Here is a 19329-nt window from a genome sequence, read left to right as displayed (position 1 = left end):
TAGCAGCAAATCAAAACACAGTTGAGAGACTGAGTAAAAGGATTATACCTACAATTTTATAATCTTGGCAGGACACATCTCTAATACATAGGATGATCAAAAAAAACCTGTGCTTGAGTCCACCCCTGTCAATCAATAATGCTTCTAAAATCTGTTTAAATTGTTGCTTTTTAGCCAAAAAATCCTGGAAATCTAACTATGGAATTATAGGTATCATTTAAGGTGGTGGAGAGATCACTTTGTTACTAGGCTTTTCACAGATCTATGAAATCAGACTACTTGTCAGCCTGACTGATGATTTTATCAAATCACTTTCTGAAAGCAATACCCAGTATGTTGTTTTCAAAGTGTTTTGCTCAGATCACCTGCCAGGGATGTTTATTAAAATACTGAATTCTTGGGCCTGGCCCTGTGGCCGAGTGGTTAAAGTTCCACAAACTCCACTTGGCAGCCTGGTTTGAATCCCGGGCACCAACCTGCTCCACTCACCAGCCATGCTGTAGCGGTGTCCAACATACAGAAAAATACAGGAGGACTGGCACGGATGTTAGCTTAGGGCTAATTTTCCTCAAGGAAGAAAAGAGAATTGGCAATGGATGTTAGCTCAGGGCAAATCTTCCTCAGCAAAAAATGACCCAAAAAAGAAAACTGAATTTTTATGCCACATCTCAGGCTTTCAGACTCTACATTTTAATTATGTTCCTTGGATAACTGTTATATCTGTGCCGTTTAAAATGTGCCCTAAAATTCTAGGGAACTACTACCCTGAGGGAAACTAAATAGGCCAGTGAGGAGGCTGTATCTAGGTCTATGGGCTTTACCAGAGGCCAAGACAATCACCCAGAGATGCTTTTCTCTCTACTGTGGCCGAGGTCTCATCCCTTGACTCTTCAGATTTAGCTGGTGTGGAATGGGACCCCTCTTTGTGCAGGCTGGGAAGAGGAGTTCAGAGGATATGCTTTGCTTACGTGACAAGTTTATCTAGTGCTGTTTAAACTGTACCCTAAAATTAAGAGTAAAGTTTATTTCACATCAGAGAAATTGACCATTTGACTCAAAGTTCGAGCATTGCCTTGACATATACTATGTGACTTCTATCCAGATATATTCCACTGATCAATTCTTATCAGTTCTAGAAGTTATCTCCACTAATCTTTTGAAACTCTCCAGTTCTTAGTGGCTAAATTGTTTCCCAGGGAAAGGAAAACAGAGCCCTTTTTAAATGAAGGGGAGATGCTGACCCCTATAGGAATGCTCACAGGTTTAACAATGCTGTAATATCAGTACAGCGTATCTGATCAAAACAGTGCTTGGTTTTAAACCAAACAAAATCTTCTGTTTAAATTTCAAATTATAGGACGGTTTAGACACAATTATATTCCAACCCAACATTTTTCTCTTTAGCTTTTTTTTCAGTACCTGTAAGCTGTTCACATTTGAAGTCCTAATGATGGGAATATGGTAATGGGATAATGATTCATCAGTTTATTTACATCTTTCCTAAGGGAATCAATGCTCCAAAATAATTTTTCTTTGTAATTTTTATTTCCATATTTCTTATAGCAGATTTATCTTTAACTTTTAAAATTACTTGTGGGAGAGAAAATAGTGGAAGTGTATCTTCCTTTATCTTTGGCCTAAACTCTAAGGCAGATTATAAAATTAAGGGCAGCATCAAGAAAACCCTTTGCAGTGTCAAGCAATAGTTTATAAATTCCTCCCCCTAACCCTGAGATTCCTTCTCCCTGATGCCCACCCAAGAAGGAATATCTTTATTATTTGTTCTCTTCCATTTTTTTTATGAGAAGTTTAGGATATCTGTTGGACATCCAATTGATGTTTATTAATAGGCAGAGAGAAATATGGACCTCAGGATAAAAGCAAACTTAACAGAGCGACTGCCCTGGCTTGAAAAGGATGTCCACTTTAATGTACACTGAAATTTTCTATACTTTTTGCATCTTCTGATAAAATAAATATTCATAAAAATCCTATTGCATTATAAAATTCCAGATGTTCTTCCAAATGAGAAAAAACTAAGATGAAAATTACATGATACATTTTATACCTCTAACAGGAAAGTAAATACATTTGACAGCAGTGGTTCTCAACTTTTCCTTCCAACCTAGTCATCTTTATAGGCTGTGAACATCCTTAAACAATCATTTTATAAAATCTGTAAAATGTTTTGCAAATACGTGAAGTACATATGAACAGACTGCTCTCCTGACCTGCTCTGCCCACAATAAGCACAACTATAGCCAAGATCTCTCCTTAGAATTCCAGGCTGATATATTCAATTCTATGTACTCAGGATTTCCACCAAATGCCTCTTAGGTATCTCAAACCTGTAAAATGGACCTCTTGATTATTCTCCCCCAATAATTTTTTCTCCATATTTCCCTTTAGAAAGCAGCACCACTATCCACCCAGTTGTTTAGGCATCCTTGCTTCCTCCCTTTCCTGTACCCTCCACATTTATTACGAGGTCGTGTCATTTCTACTTCCAGAACATAGCCTGATTCATTTTCTCCACTGCCACTGCTATCATCCAAATTTAAGCCATCATCATACTTTATAACGACTTCAGCAACCGTTTCCTAAATCTCTTTGCTTCCATTATTGGCTCTGCTAATTCCAATTCCCACACAGCAGCCAGAAGTGTTTTTTAAAATATGAATCAGATCATGTTACTGTATTTACAATCCAAACTCCCTGCCACAGCCAAGGAGATGTACTTGATCTGGCCTACCTAGCTCTCTAGTCTCATCTCTTAGAATCCCCTCCCCACCATTTTACTCCTCTCCCTACTTTGCTCCACCCCCACAGGCTTTACAGATACAAAGTTCTCTAGAAATTACACCTGAAAGCTCTTCTGGCATTCAATAGGGCTGGCTTCATCTCGTCCTACAGGTCTCAGTTTCTTGTTGCCTCCTCCAAGAGGCCTTTCCTGACAACCTTACATAATTAATCCCACCTCTTTTTATTCTTAATATTCTCAATGTTCACATTCTGCTTATTCCTATCTTATCACTTACCACAAGCCACAATTATTTTCTGTCATGTTCATTATTATAAACCAGTGCTTAGTGTCTAGTCCACAAAAGGGAGCCAACAGATATTCATTATAAGAAAAAAAATTATTTGGGACCTCTAAGAATATATTTCAACCATTAATACCGCTGGGCTAGTGGCTAATTCTATGGTTTGTATTCCTGAACTGTGATTTTAGCATCCTCCTATCTTCGGCCTTTAAGTTCCCCTTAAACCACATCTCTCTCCTATCCTTCCAGCCCAGACCCCACAAACCAAGAGACTTTAGCCATGCTCCCAGTTTTCCTATAGCTATTAAGTCTCCTATAGGTGAAAGAGACCCTACAGCAATTTCAAATACTAAAGTCTCATAATATGCTTTTACTGTACTCAGAATCCAGATTTACTATCACATACATAGCTACTAAGTGGTTAATTCATCTATAGTTAAAATTTTCTATCATGGTATTCTAATTATTTTCTTTGGACTGATAATAAACAGTAATGCAGAAACCTAACATTTAGTAGCTGAGTGGGACATTACCTGTTATACTACACAGCAGTTAAGAGCTTAGATTCTGGAATAAACATGGGTTCTAGTCCTCACTCAGACACTTAACCAATAGTGGAGCTTGGGTAATTAACCATTCTAAGTTCTAGTTTCAGTGCCTGTTAAATGAGAATAATAAAGATACCTATACTTCATAGGAACGCTGTGAGGATTAAATGAGATAAAATGATAAGTGCCGTGCCTGGCAGAGTAAGTAATCATAAAAATAGCTAACATTTATTGGACAATCATTCTCTGAATTTTCTAGTGCATATTCTATCACTAATAAGCAGCGTGATCCCCTACATTTCAAATTTACTCTCTGTTAGATCAGGGCCTTGGACTAAATGAAAAATGTGCCTTCAGCTCAAATATTCTATTTCTTCCCTCCATGTTATTTTAATTGTATTGTAGAATAATCTGAAGTTTTATACCCCTGTGTGGGAGCTCCAACTTTTTTCTTTTTTTTAAGGTAATGCAGAAAGAAGGAAACACACAGCTTAAATAATGTATGTTTCCTGGGACAAATGTACCAGTTAGCCAGGAAGTGAACTACAAAGGTGCCAAGACTCTTGCCTTCTGCAACTGATGGAGCAGCCACTGGCTGTCATGTGTGATGCAAAAGAAACGTAACGAACACGGGAGGACCACTTCTCCTGACACAGCTCACTCTTGTTCATGATGTTATCATTCAGCAAGTGATTATGGTTGGGTTTCAGATAACATCTATTTTGTTTATCTATGTTAAATACATGTTTCTTTCTAACATCACAAAACATACACCAGAAAGATACCTTTTATTGCTCTTACTAGATCCTGACCTGTACCATAATGATGCTCAATAAATTGGTTTTAAGTTCTTAAAATCATTAATCCCATAGATAATTACTCTGCATATGCCAACTAAAATTATGATTTCCTATCAGCTGTCTTTGTGGAAACCTTCAGTGCAAGCTTTAATAATAGTAGTTCATTTTAAGCTACTTAGGTTTGAGAAAAACTTCAAAAGAGATACTACAATTGAGAGTTCTTCACAATGAAAGGAGGAAATGAAGGAAAAGAAAAACATTACACATTGTTATTGCTATTTTGAAAAGATCTCTCCCTATCAAATGCTATATTTTACAGGCGATAAACCTGGCATCTTTTCTTTTCCTCTCTCTTTGTCTTTAAAGCCATATAAGTAAGTGTATATTCCAACCCTCTTCTCTTGTGTCTCCTCAGATTGCAGAGCTACTTTTGAAGTTCAGAGCTTATTCACAGGAGAGAGATGTGGAAAGGCATAGTAGACAGAGAATCAGGCTGCTAGAATGCAGAGACAAACTATTTCTTCATTTCTCTTCCTACAAAGAACTTTCAACAGAAGGAAGGTTGCAGATGCAACATCAACTTCAGTATGTTCCATAAGGAACAAAGGGAAAACAGGGAATGACAGCCAAAATACAAAGCATAACTGTGATGAAATATTGAGAAAAAAGTGAATCTGTGTTCTCTTCCAAACTGCTATGCTTTTATAAAAGCTAAGAATAAGAACAGATGCAACACATCAGGTTTCCATATTAATCCACCACTTTGAAGTCTGTCCTTTTTTTTTTTCTTTTTGGTGAGTAAGACTGGCCCTGAACTAACATCTGTTGCCAATCTTCCTCTTTTTGCTTGAGGAAGATTGGCCCTGAGCTAATACCAGTGCCAATTTTCCTATTTTGTATGTGGGGCACCGCCACAGCGTGGCTTGATGAGTGACACAGGTCCACACCTGGGATCCAAACCTGAGGACCCGGGCCACCGAAGTGGAGCGTGCTGAACTTAACCACTACACCACCAGGCCAGCTCCTTAGGTCTATCGTTCTTTAACAGCTTCACTGAGATATAATTCCCATACAAGTCACCCATGTACAGAATTGGATGATTTTTAGTGAATTCAGAGTTGTGCAACCACAAACAATTTTAGAACATTTTTATCCCCTCAAAAAGAAGCCCCAAGCTGATTAGAGATCAGCCCTACTCCCTCTAACTCTGCCCCTCTTAACTACTAATCTACTGTCTGCCTCTACGGATTCCCCTCATCTGGACATCTCATATAAATGCACCAATACACGGCTTTTGTGACTGGCTTCTTTCACTTAGCATAATGTTTTCAAGGGTTATCCATGTTGTGGCATGTATCAGTACTTTATTCCTTTTTATTACCAAATAATATCCCATTCTATGGATATACCATATTTTGTTTTCCATTCATCAGCTGGCGAGCATCTGGGTTGTTTCTACTTTCTGGCTAGTATGAATAAGGCTGGTACGAACTTTCCCATCCAAGTCTATGAGCATGTATGCTCTCTGTTCCCTTGGAGTGGAGTATGTTCTCTGTCTAGGAGTGGAACTGCTGGGTCATTTGGTAATGAAGTCTGTCTTTTAATATAGCTAGTTGGTAAATGTTTACCATAAAGAGCAATACACATTCTAGAATAAGAGTTGTGCATAGTTTGTAAAAGCACTCTTTTCCCCTACACTAAGTATGTTTAAGTTTAATAAACCCACCTATAACAACAGAAAAAGACAAAGTTCAATGTTACAAGTCACAAAAATTCTGAGAGAAGTATTTTCTACTTCTTTTCAGAGTTTACTAAGTTTGAAATATTGATATTTCATATTTATTTAAATAAAAACTACTGAATTTACCTGTTTCTACTTGAATGCAAGAAATATTTAGAGTGACACTTCTGATACTCAAACAATAAACACCGTATGCAACTTTTCTCATGGACATAAATTTTCAATTCCTTGGTATTTCCCAAATGAGTTGAAAATTCATGTCCACGTGAAAACTTGCACAAGGATGTTTATAGCAGTTTATTCATAACTCTGAAACTTGGAGGAAACCAAGATGTCCTTCAGTGAGTGAGTGGATAAGCTGTTTTATATATAGATAATTCAATATTATTCAGCACTAAACAGAAATGAGCTATGAAAAGATATGGAGAAAACTTAAATGCTTATCACTAGTGAAAAAAAGCCAGTGTGAAAAGGCTACTTACTCTATGATTCCAAATATAGGACATGCTGGAAAAAGCAAAACTATGGAGATCAGTGGTTGCCAAGGGTTAGGAGGCAGGAAGAGATGAACAGCCAGAACACAAAAGATTTTTAGGGCAGTGAAACTATTCTGTACGATACAATGGTGGATGCATGAATTATACATTTGTCAAAACCTACAGGCTGTACAACACTGAAAGTGAATCCTAATGTAAACTATGAACTTTGGGTAATAATGAAACCATCAATTCATTGATATAAAAAATGTACCTCTGTGGTGCAGGATGTTGATAGTGGTGGAGATTGTGCATTGTGGGGGCAGGAAGTATGTGGGAACCCTTTACTTTCTGCTCAATTTTGCTGTGAACCTAAAACTACTCTAAAAAACAAAAATTCCTACTTAAAAAAAAAGTAAACAGTAGCCATCAGACAATAAATAAACATCAAGAATCACTTACTACTGTTTCCTTGGCAGGAGGAGGCTTGATCTGTTGACTGGGAATCAGAACAAATGTCAAAGTACCATGCATATCAGACTGTAACAGAAAGATAAGGTTATGTTAAAAATACGTATTTATGAAAATCATTACATGACCTTATGATCAATATTCCCTGAACTGGACTATTCTGGAACCTTAGGGGACTTAAAAAAAAATTGGTAAAGATGAATCCCATTTCATCAGGAAGCACAAATTATCCCTTTCACGGACTTCATTATATTAGAGCTACCCAGGAGTATGGCATTCCGCAATTCCGGTCCATGGGAAAAGCCACTCAGCCCATAAGTCTTGGGTTTTTGTCTTCCATTCAGTTTAAGTTTAGGAAGATTCTCCAGTGAAGGGTTGGAAGATACCACATTGCTATTACAATTCTGGTTATCGACTCTGACATACATTAATTTTAATACAGCAGAACTTGAAATAATAATTGTGACTAGGATTAGAAAAGGATGCAAATACACAAATATTCTCACTTCCCAGATGCCTCGTCTCTGCCATCCATTCTTTTTTTTAATTGCATAGTCTTACTAGGTTCATTATCATTTCCTAGTACGCCACTGACTGCCTGCCTTGTTCAGCCACCTCCCGCCCAGACACTAACCACAACTTCTGGTCCTGAGACAGCAGGGAACGGTGCTCAACCTAGAGATAGCAGCCAATAAAACAAGGGCTAAAAATTATCACCACTGGCACTTTGTTCTACGAAAGTAATGAATGGGAGTGGGTGAAAATAAGGATGTGAGGATGTTTTCCAGATTCTTCAACAGACATTAACATACTGAAGAAATTCTATTGTAACAATTGATGCTAAATAAATAAGAACATAAACCTAGTTTCTGGGTAGATACAAACTGATCATAAACTGCCCTCAAAAGTTCACTGTAAATGGCTTCCTGATTATACCAGCCCTGTCCAACATAACTTTCTAGGATGATGGAAATTATCTATACCTACACCATAATATGGTAGCCATTAGCAACATACTGCTCTTGAGAACCTGAAAAGCAGCTAGCATGAATGAGGAACTGAATTTTAAATTTTCCTTAATTTAAATTGAAATAAGTAGGGCATATAGCTAGTAGCTATTATACTGGACACGGCAGAACTACACCGTTGCTATTATCTAATACTGTTAAGGAAACAACAATCAATTACAGATAATAAAAAAATAAAATCAACATAAAAATCATGAGGGCACAGACTGTTACTGTTTCCCTAGTGGCTAGCACATAGTAGGCACTCAATAAATATAAACTGAATGAATTAATGAGTTATATTAGTGATTTCAGAGGCAAATAAAACAAGTAATAAAGCTCAAAATAAAAAAAATTAGTGGTACCCACCCCAAAATAAAACTCTACTAATAAATACTGGAAACAATTATAACGTGAAAATTAGGCTAGAAATTGTCTAGTGCTCTTAACAATTATTTTTAAAATATTTTATTCTGAAGTCTAATAACAAAGAAAACAGCTTTTAAGAACATATCCATTATTCTTCTGTGTCAACTTACCAATAAGTCAAAAACCTCATTGACATCTTTCCCCCGAATTTCAATGCCATTAATCTCCAGAACTTCATCTCCTTCATGTAAGAGACCACTTTTCTCTGCAGCACCTCCTTTTACTATCCGACTAATGATGACAGAATCCATTTCATTACGAACTGTAGCACCCTAAAAATAATTCAATATCTAATTTTAAAATAAAAACGCAATTTTTTTGTTAAACATTTCTCCATTTTTAAATTCTTATTTTTTTCTATTCAACAATTCTAGCCTTCAGTTATCTTGAGAAAAAATTTACTTACGCAGCTAGAGTAATCATGGTAATTAGGTTTGAAAGCCAATCATTTTCCCCACAACATTTTCTGCTTCAGAAACATTCCATTCATTAGAATTCTAAAATCAAGCAGACTTTTGAAGCATACTAAAGCAGAAAAATGCACTTGCTTAAAAACAATGTGAAGACCTCTAATCAAATTTGTTCTCTATAGGCTGGATGCTATTCAAATAGTTATACTATATTTAGGCATAATTAATGAACATGACATAACTATGAAAGTCCTTTTTTAAAATTCAAAATATGATGAAGGGATGAATACTAATCTAGCTGCTTATTCAAATGTTTAATACTATAGCTACATACAATTCACACTAAAATATATTAAACGTTAATATTTATTACACAAATTGGAAGCACAACTGAAATATATATGCTCAAAAAATGGAAATACGAAATGAAGAAAAAACTTGAAAGCAGACCAAGTTGTAACGTTTTTCTCCTAAACTTTTATGTTAAAATTTTGTCATAACTGTCCCAATTCATTTTTTTTGGTGGGGAAAAAACCCAGTTACATTAGCTGCCCATAAAATATGATCCCTATTTCAAGTACTACACTATTCAAGACGCAATTTGAGACATCAGGATTCAAGAATATTTCTCTGAAAATAAAGGAAAGAAAATTAAGGCCATGATAGCAGACCGAGAAATGAGACTGAAAAAGTTTTACATATAAAACTATAAAACAAATATTAATATTAAGGAATGCATACTTCCAATTATATGTGGAGTATGTAACTGTGTTTGTTTCAATAGATTTCACTGAATGAAAACATCAGAACTTCTAATTATGGTTTAAAAAAGAAAGCTGGGAGAATAATAAAGCAGATTACTTGTCGCTTCGTTATTCCTCAACAATTATTTCATAAGCTATTATTTTCATCAAATTACGGGTGAGAAAAGATGAAAAAGTTTTTTCTCAACTGAATAAGGCATATGAGCAAAAACATAAAAGAATTCCAACAAACTAACCACAAAAGAGAAAAACTACCAGAAATGCAAAGAGATCTTCAACTATCTGCCATACACAAGATCCCCGTGTAGAAAGGATCTCAGAACAGAGATGCAGAGCACTTACCAAGGGAATATCCCGAGCCTTTTCTATGCGAACTATCTTTACAGTTTCTCCTCCATACTGGCCAATGCTCTCATAAACTCTCTCATCGGCAATGGGCTCTAGCTGCATTTCCTGCTCAGCAACCTTATCATGGGCTAGTAAAAGTGCCTGTTTCAAAAGAAATACAAAGTACTTACAATAAAAGCAGGATTTATTTCTGTAGAGAGATTTTAACCTAATCATGAACATAGTATTCTATCATTAAACCTTTAAAAGAAGTGCTATAATTAATTATATTTAGATCCATTTCCAAACTTTCCAACTGAAGTACAGAAGAAACCCTGTATCTTTTATAACTAATAATAACTAAAGACATGTTGGGTATAACAGGGCATACTCTGGGATGGGTTATGAAAGTTTAAAACGCTTATTAAACTTCATAAAAACTCATAGACACAGGAAACAAACTGGTGGTTACCAGAGGGGGTGGGGTTGGGGTGTAGGCAAAATAGATGAAGGAGATTAAGAGGTCAAGATTCTAGTTATAAAATAAGTCATAAGGATACAGTGGACAGCACAGGGAATACAATTAATAATACCGTAATAACTTTGTATGGTGACAATGGTAATTAGACTTATTGTGGCAATCATTTCATAATGTATATAAATATCACATCATTATGATGTACAACTGAAACTAAGAGGATACTGTATGTCACCTGTACTTCAATAAAAAAAAACTTCATAGAAACAAAATCAATTTAAAGGCCTAACACCATAGATAATTAAAATTTATGGAAAATATAACCAAAAAAGGGAGGAATTTTTACAAAGAATAAGAAGTTGTTTCAAAAATAATGTGGTTAATTTTAAATATGAAAATATATGATCCAACAATAGTAACTATTTTGCAGTGGAAGCTGTAAATAATCAAAACAGGTTAGATAATGTTTGAGGTCTCATCTAGCCCAAAGAGACTTCGAATGCTGAAAAGAAACCACATATATAATGTTCTGTCCATTTTCTACCTGAATATGTGGAGCATTCAGCAAAGTAGTTAATTCTTGTCCTTCCTTCTGGTGGACTGGCTTCAAAACAGTTTGTACCTAAGAAACAAAAAGAAAGATTTTTCTTCCTAGGTTATAGGAAGTATCACCAGTATCTATAAAGGTATTAAAAAAAAAAAAAAAGAGGTACAATTTAAAATCATAAAAACTACCTGTAAGGAAGAAAAAGCACTAAAAAGAATTATAAGAAAAAAAAGAATATTTGTCCTCAGTTTTCAATCTTACCATGGTTAACAACAGTATTCTTTATTTAAAAAAAAAACACTAGATAAGATTTTGGTATTTATGCCTATAAATGAACTATTTCCTATTAAAAGTTTCTCCCAACATACTATAAAATAGACTAATAATGATTACAAAAGGGGCGACAAACAGTTCTTGCTATCCTATAGTTTTTTAATCATGCATTTGTCTAACTATATTTTAAATCAGAGATAACACTTTAAAGTTACAGACTAACAATAAATGTATATGAGAATAATGGAATAACCACCACACTATAGTGAATTACATTAAAGAATTTCCTGAAGTTGAGCCATTCTTACATTCCTAGGGTAAATTCCATTTGATTATGATGAATTTTTTTAGCCTTTGTTTCCTTATCTGTAGAATGGCACCTACCATATGTTCTTAAAAGATGAGATAATCCATATAAACTGCTTAGCACAGTACCTAACACATAATAAATTACTTTAGTATATTTCTAGACGTGAATTATTCATATTTTAAGATTTCTACATTAATGTTCATAAATTGGATTGGCGTATACTTGGTGAGTGTGGTCGAGTACAGTGTTTTACAAAACTACTCTCTGGTTTTAATATCTAGGTTATACTATCCTAATACAATGAGTTGGGAAATAGTCCATATTCACATGCTCAAACAGTGTTAAACGTAAGAATTACATGTTCTTTAATGTTTTGATAGAGCTTGTACATAAAATCATCTGGGCCTGGTAGGTTTTTTAGGGGCAGACTTCTGACTAACCTTCAACTTTATCTATACTTACTGGTCTACTTTTTTGACTATCTTTTCTTACGTCACTTTTGGCAATTTACATTTTCTCAGAAAAAACACCTACTTTCACATTTAGTGACATAAAGCTGTAACTGTATCATAATTTTTAATCTCCCGTGTCTACATTCCTGTTTTCTTTTCTAATGTTATTGGTATTTTTTCCTTCATCTAACTTGTCAAAGGTTTCTTTATATTCTTGTACTTTTCAAAGGACCAGCTTATAATGTTAAATCTATTGTTCTTTCCATTTAAATAATCTAATTCCTTTCTTCTGCTTTAGTTTCTTTTCAATTTCTAATCACTTGAGCTGTATGTTCAGTTCATTTATTTTCAGTCTTTTTTCTTCTACCATAAATACTTAAAGGTACAAATTTTGCTCTGTAGGCTACTTTCCCCCAAAGATTATAACATGTATGTTCTCAATGTTAATACCTCTGATTTTCTTTCCTTTTCTACTACCAATCTCAACCACCAAAAAGAGTACTTTGCAATAATGCTGACAACAAAACCAAAATTACCATTAATGAAAACATATAGAAGTAAATTCATTTATAATAGAATTTTTTATAAAAGTAATTCATGATTAAAACATGAATCCAGTAAGTCGCTGGTACCTTTTGTGGCTATTTTAAATCATTACTAATTCCTCTATCAAACCTAAGAGATACTAACTTTGGGATTAACCAATTTGACTACAAGTGAATCAAAGCGATGGCAGTACCAAAACCAGCCTGACCTCTGGTTTTGGTACCTCGAAAAACATGTTTCTAATTATACAGTTCTGTGTGTATAAACTGGTGGTCTAGTAGTTAAGATTCGGTGCTGTCTCACTACCAAGGCCTGGGTTCATTTCCCAGTCAGCGAACCACACCACCCGTCTGTCAGCTGTCACACTGTGGTGGCTGCAGTTTGTGACGCTGAAAGCTATGCCACTGGTATTTCAAATACCAGCAGGGTCACCCATGGTGGACAGGTTTCAGCAGAGCTTCCAGACTAAGACAGACTAGGAAGAGGACCTGGCCACTCATCTGAAAAAACCGGCCATGAAAATTCTATGAATAGCAGCAAAGCACTGTCTGATATAGTGAGAGAAGGTGAGAGGATGGTGTAAAAAGATCCAGCAGGGTTCCACTCTGCTGTACACAGAGTTGCTTGGAGTGGGAAATGACTCCATGGCAGTAACAACAAAAAGAATATGTATAAGCAAGATGACATAGCAATTATTATCTTCTTCAAGAATTCCTTTAAAGCCTTACTAATGGGCAAGTTCAATAATCCAAAACTACAGGTAATTAAATGCTGATTTTTAAAATAGGGTGCTTTTCTTTTTAAAATATACCTAATCTGGGTTAATTTAAATGAAATTTATAATCCCTGATCATACACCTTTTGATAGCTGGAGAAAGAAATTCTGAGGGAGAAGAAAATTTTGGATTAAAAATGAACCAAGGGTGTACAAAATGTACCAAGTCAACTCACTAATAATTTTGTGTACCTTTTCTTCCTACTTTTTAATTTTTTTTTAATGATTGGCACCTAACATCTGTTGCCAATCTTCTTTTTTTTTTTATTTCTTCTTCTCCCTATAGTTGTATATTCTAGTTGGGACTGCCTCTGGTTGTGCTATGTGGGACGCCGCCTCAGCATAGCTTGATGAGCGGTGCCAAGTCTGAGCCCAGGATCCAAAGCGGCGAAAGCCTGGGCCACCGAAGCAAAGTGCACAAACTTAATCACTCAGCGACAGGGCCGGTCCCTCCTACTTTTACTTTTAAATCAGTTCCTAAACATTTCTGACGTTTCCCCTTCTAAAGAAAATTAGAACTCCTGTTAAGTGTTTATTTCCCTACCCAATTAATCCAGATGTTACCTATTTTAGTGTCAAGAGACATCATCAGCAACTTCTACGAAGGCCTGAAGAATGAAAAGGATATTCTTACATCATACTGGCTTCTTTCCATTGGCCTATAAAAACGCCCTAATGTCCTATCTTTAAAAAGAAAATACTCTCTCCTGATCTTGTACTCTTCTCTACCTATGCTGCTTTTCTCTATTTTCCTTCAGAGTGAAACTCCTTTTTCATTTTTTTTTTTTTTAAAGATTTTATTTTTCTCCTCAAAGCCCTCCGGTACATAGTTCTGTATTTTGTTGTGGGTCCTTCTAGTTGTGGCATGTGGGACGCTGCCTCAGCGTGGTCTGATGAGCAGTGCCATGTCCGCGCCCAGGATTCGAACCAACAAAACACTGGGCTGCCTGCAGCGGAGCGTGTGAACTTAACCACTCAGCCACGGGGCCAGCCCCTCCTTTTTCATTTTTAAACAAACGTTTTAAATTGTAGAAATGGTATATGTGAAATGTGAAAAATCAGAGAACAGATAATCAAAAGGAAAAAAATAAAAGTCATTGTAATCCCCAAACCTAGGGATAATCATTCGGTATATATCCTCCTGTATTCTTATATTTGTTTTTACCAAAATATTCGCCATGAGATATATCTAACAGAAGGACTTGTAACTAAATATATTAACAACTCTTACAACTCAGTATGACAATCTGATTTTCAAATTGGTAGAAAGATCTGACAAGATATTTTACCAAAGGAGATAGGGAAACAGTCTATAAAAAAATACTCATACAGAAATGCAAACTAAAATGAGAGATCATTACATATCTGCTAGAATGATAAACAGGAAAGAACCCAAATATTCATCAATGGATGAATGATTGAACAAACCAGGCTATTCATACAATGGAATACTACTGGCAGGAAGTTACAAACTGCTGATACATGTAACACATGGACAAATCTGAAAAATATTTTGCTGAGCAAAAGGAGTCAGACACAAAAGACTACACTATTACCTTATTCCATTTATATGAAATGTCCAGAAAAGGCAAATTTGTCAAAACAGAAAACAGATCAGTGGATGCCTAGGGCCTGGGGAGTGGGAGGGAGACAGTTATTGTCTGCAAAGGGCCATGAGGGAGCTTTGTGGGGTCACAGATGCTTCCATAACTTGATTGTGGTGGTAGATTACACAGGGGTATACATGTGTCAAAACATATTGAATTATACAATAAAACACACCCATTTTAAGTGTACATAAATTATATTCAATACAGTGGTTACCAAAAAACACACCCATAACCTCAAAACTATGAGAAAGTCTCTAGGTATCTATCCTTTACACTTACTTTTACCAAAATGAGAAAATGCTATTCATACTGTTTTATAACAATATTTTTTAACTATTTCAATTTAATACTACTTATTAAAATATTTTTTTCTGTATCATTAAATATTCTTCTCAATTCTAAAACAGATATATACCCATTCTAGTTCTCATTGGCTCTCTCACTTACAGGACAAAGTCCCAGCTCTTTAGCATCATCTGATTCTTGCCTCTTTTCCAACCCTACCTCTGGCATTCTTCATGCCTTAACCTTTTTGGTCCAGCTGGACACTTATTGTTCCCTGCATATACCATGCTGTCTCCCTACAATTACTGTGATTATGCTCGCTGTCCCAGCTACCTGAATTGCCTTATTCTATTTGCCTAGATAACATATACTCCTAAGTCTGAACACATTTGATTTAAAATTGTTGACGGAACTGTTTCCCCACTAGACTGAACTCACTGAAAAATGGAACTGTATCTTATTCAGCTTTGTATCCAGCTACTGGCAAAATGCCTGGCAAACACTATTGAATGTCTGATGAATTCAATAAAAAGAAAAGAGGGCAGGAAGTCATCCTTGACGTCTCCTTTACTTTTATTCTCCACATAGGGACATATGTCCTATTAATTTTCTATTTAAATATTTCTTCACTTCATGTTCAACAGTTACTCAAATCTTACATCCAGACAATAGCCTCCATACTCTATGCCTCCATTCTTGACCTCACACATCTTCAACAATGTTATCAGAATAATCCTTTAAATTAGAAGCCTGTTTATATCAAACTCTTCTTTAAAACTCTTCAGTAGCTCCAGAATCACTTATAGATTAAATTTCTTGCTTAAAACTTTTCTTTAGAACGATTTTTTTGTATTAAATTTGAGAAGCATGTAAACAGCTAAATAAAAAAATTACCTATCTATCCACCACCCAGAGATAGCCTTGTTAATAATTCTTTCTTCCAATATCTCTTACATGCATGTTTAAATAGGGTATCTGTTTGTATGTGTAAAAATTATATCTATATTTTAATGGGAATCATGTTGAGTATCAAATGAATCAAGGTTTTTGTTCTTCAAAGTAACTATTCAACGTATTCAAATTAGAAACAAATTCATATATTTTCCCTGTTCCCCTACAACTTTATATTTCATTACTTTTTCCTGTTTTATTTCACTAGCTAGCCACCTCCACAAAAATGCTGAATACTAGTGGTGAGAGTCTGTAGATGTTTTGTCTTAATCCAGGCTTAAAAAGCAATGTGTTGGTGTTTCACCATTAGGTAAGATGCTCCCTTTTGGTTTCTGATATTATTCTTTACCAAGTTAACAAACTGCCAGGCTTTCTAAAAATTTTCATCATCAAGGGAAACATACTGAATTTCTTTCAGATGTCTTTTCTGCAACAAGTTGATCATATGGCTTTCTCCCTTCATCTATTCATGTAAATTAATTATTTAAAAATATTTACCAACATGGATCCATCATACGATAAATTTAAACTTAATTATATGGCTTATCTGGCCTTCAGGATCTGGATTCTATCTTTTAAGATCATATTCTATCTCATTGTTCATATCCTTACTCATTGTTCAAGAAATACAACAGGCTTTCTCAGTCACTACCGTCTTTGTACCCTTTGCCAACGGAATGGCTTTTCCTCTTTCTTGAGCTTCCTGGTAAATTCCCAATCATCTGTTAAGGTTTGGCAAATTAAATCTTCTTCTGTTTCTTCTTTCCTCCCATCACTCTGACCACCAACCCCCACCCCACACACACAAGTAGGCACATCTCATCATGCTCTTGGCATCTGTCTCATACTCCCATCATAGTATTTCTCATTAGACTGCAATTGTTTACTCATTGTTCTTCCAGTGATAGCCTGACTCAACTTTCACTGGTTGATGGACACCCAGTTGTTTCTAGTTTCTAACTACTATCTAGCTGCTATGAACCTTTGTGCTTAAGCCTTTTTGTGGATATGGTTTTTATTTCTCTCAGGTGCATACCAGAAGTGGAATTGCTGGGTCAGGGAATATAGGTACATTAGCTTTAGTAGATACTGCCAAACATTTTCCAAAGTGGGAGTACCAATTTATACTCCACCAGCAACATATGAGAATTTCAGTTGCTCCGTAAGTTCACCAACATCTGATATTGCCAGTCTTTTTTTTTTTTAATTTTACTCATTCTGGTGTCTACGCAGTGGCATCTCATTTGTTTTAATTTGCATTTCTCTGTTAGCTAATGATGCTGAACACCTTTTCATGCATATTGGCCATTTGGATTTTCTCTTTTTGTGAAGTGTCTGTTCAAGTCCTTTGCCCATTTTTTTTTTTTTTTTTTACATTGGCACCTGAGCTAACAACTGTTGCCAATCTTCTTTTTTTTTTTTTTCTGCTTTTTCTCGCCAAATCCCCCCAGTTCATAGTTGTATATTTCAGTTGTGAGTCCTTCTAGTTGTGGCATGTGGGACACCACCTCAGCCTGGGCTGATGAGCGGTGTCATGTCTGCGCCCAGGATCTGAACCAGCAAAACCCTGGTCTGCCAAAGTGGAGCACCCGAACTTAACCACTCGGCCATGGGGCTGGCCCCCATTTTTTAAAAACTGTGCAGACCTTTTCTTACTAATTTGCAAGAGTTCTTTTGGATACAAGTTTTTGTCATACATATATATTTATACACATATACAAATATATACCTCAATATCTCAAAATAAAAAAATCAAATACCATTTCCTAGTTTGTTGGCTTGCATTTTTACTGAATAAACAAAAGTTACTAAATGAAACCCAAGTTCTCAACCTTTCCTTGATAAAAGTACTTTAATGACCAAAAACTTGTTTTGCATTTATTAATAAATATCCTAGACTGTCAAAGATTTAATCTGGATCTCAATATTTAAAGTTTTCAGAAGCTTTATTATCTACTATATAATATTTAATGTTTAACTGATATTTTAAACCATAAAAAAAACACTTCCTAATATTCTTTCACTAAATTCCTTGAGTTGTTTTTTTACTTACTTAAAGTTCCATTGAAAAATGATACACCTGAAGCATGAGGTAATTTCTTCTTTTAAATACCGCATATTAAAATAGCTGGAATTATAAATGCTAGAAAGCAAAACATTAGGCAATGGGCACATGAGCAACCTAGTTTTATGCCAGGCACAAAACCTCACCTGACCGAAATATTCAGAAATACAAAACAGAAGGGTTGAATTAGGTGATTGCTAAGGTTTTTCCAGCTATAAAATAAAGACAATGAGTCCATTTAACCTCTAGAATTTTATTATCAGATTTAACACTCTTCTTTGATGAGCTCTGAATATGTACTTTTCTTAAGTGTTATGTACTGTAAGTCAGGGCTGCCACACAGTTGGGCATGCACAACTCCCGGAGAAATCATTCACAACGCAACACAACTATACATTGTGGCCCTGACTAGGTTCACTATTTTGAGCTCATTTTAAGACCAGTCTCAGTCCAAGGTCACTATCAACCACGTATTCCTCCACCGCCAAAGCAATACAATTCTCAAAGTATTACTAAAGATACTGTAAGGATGTGAAAGTAAACTTTCAGAAAATCTGCTTGATATGGTACTTTTCAAATTGTGAACCACGTGGATGTGTTAACTATCCTAAAACTAATACTCAAAATTGATTCTCTAAAGTCCTTTTCAACCATTTCTTTCTCTCCCCAAACATTTACTCTTTAGCTACTTCTAGTTCTTTCCCTCTCTCAACTCCTAAAATCCTTTAAGCTATGTTGCCTCTTTTATCCTTTCTTTCTAGCCTTTCTGTTGTCTATGTCACTTTCTTCAATTGGAGCAATTTTGATCTCCCTTGCTTATGTCATTCTCTTTTCTACCCGTTGTTCTATTCAACAAAACAAAGGCCCAGAAGCTAACTGGACAAACCTTCCTCCTAAAGACAGGGAAGAGAATGGTAACAATTATTTATTACAGATTCCTCCCTGCCCTACACAATAAAAGTTACTCTATATTTGTGAATAAATAAGATCAAAGTAAGGTCAGTTATTTCAATCTCTCTA

General features: G+C 35.4%; 1 protein-coding gene across 3 annotated transcripts in view; it reads right to left on the bottom strand.

The window, feature by feature from the left end:
- PALS1 (protein associated with LIN7 1, MAGUK p55 family member) overlaps positions 1–19329 on the bottom strand; it is an 87538-nt gene that overhangs the window by 16927 nt on the left and 51282 nt on the right. For all 3 annotated transcript variants that reach the window (XM_046647839.1, XM_046647840.1, XM_046647838.1), the window contains exons 5-8: positions 11040–11117; positions 10033–10179; positions 8627–8788; positions 7072–7149 (exon numbers count right to left, since the gene is read on the bottom strand). In XM_046647839.1, coding sequence (XP_046503795.1) covers positions 7072–7149; positions 8627–8788; positions 10033–10179; positions 11040–11117 — 465 coding nt within the window. The remainder of the gene's footprint in view (positions 1–7071; positions 7150–8626; positions 8789–10032; positions 10180–11039; positions 11118–19329) is intronic.

The sequence above is a fragment of the Equus quagga genome, chromosome 20 (genome assembly GCF_021613505.1).
Source record: "Equus quagga isolate Etosha38 chromosome 20, UCLA_HA_Equagga_1.0, whole genome shotgun sequence".
NCBI lineage: Eukaryota > Metazoa > Chordata > Mammalia > Perissodactyla > Equidae > Equus > Equus quagga.
Note: the sequence above shows the minus strand (reverse complement) of the source record. Positions and strands in the feature narration are given on the sequence as shown.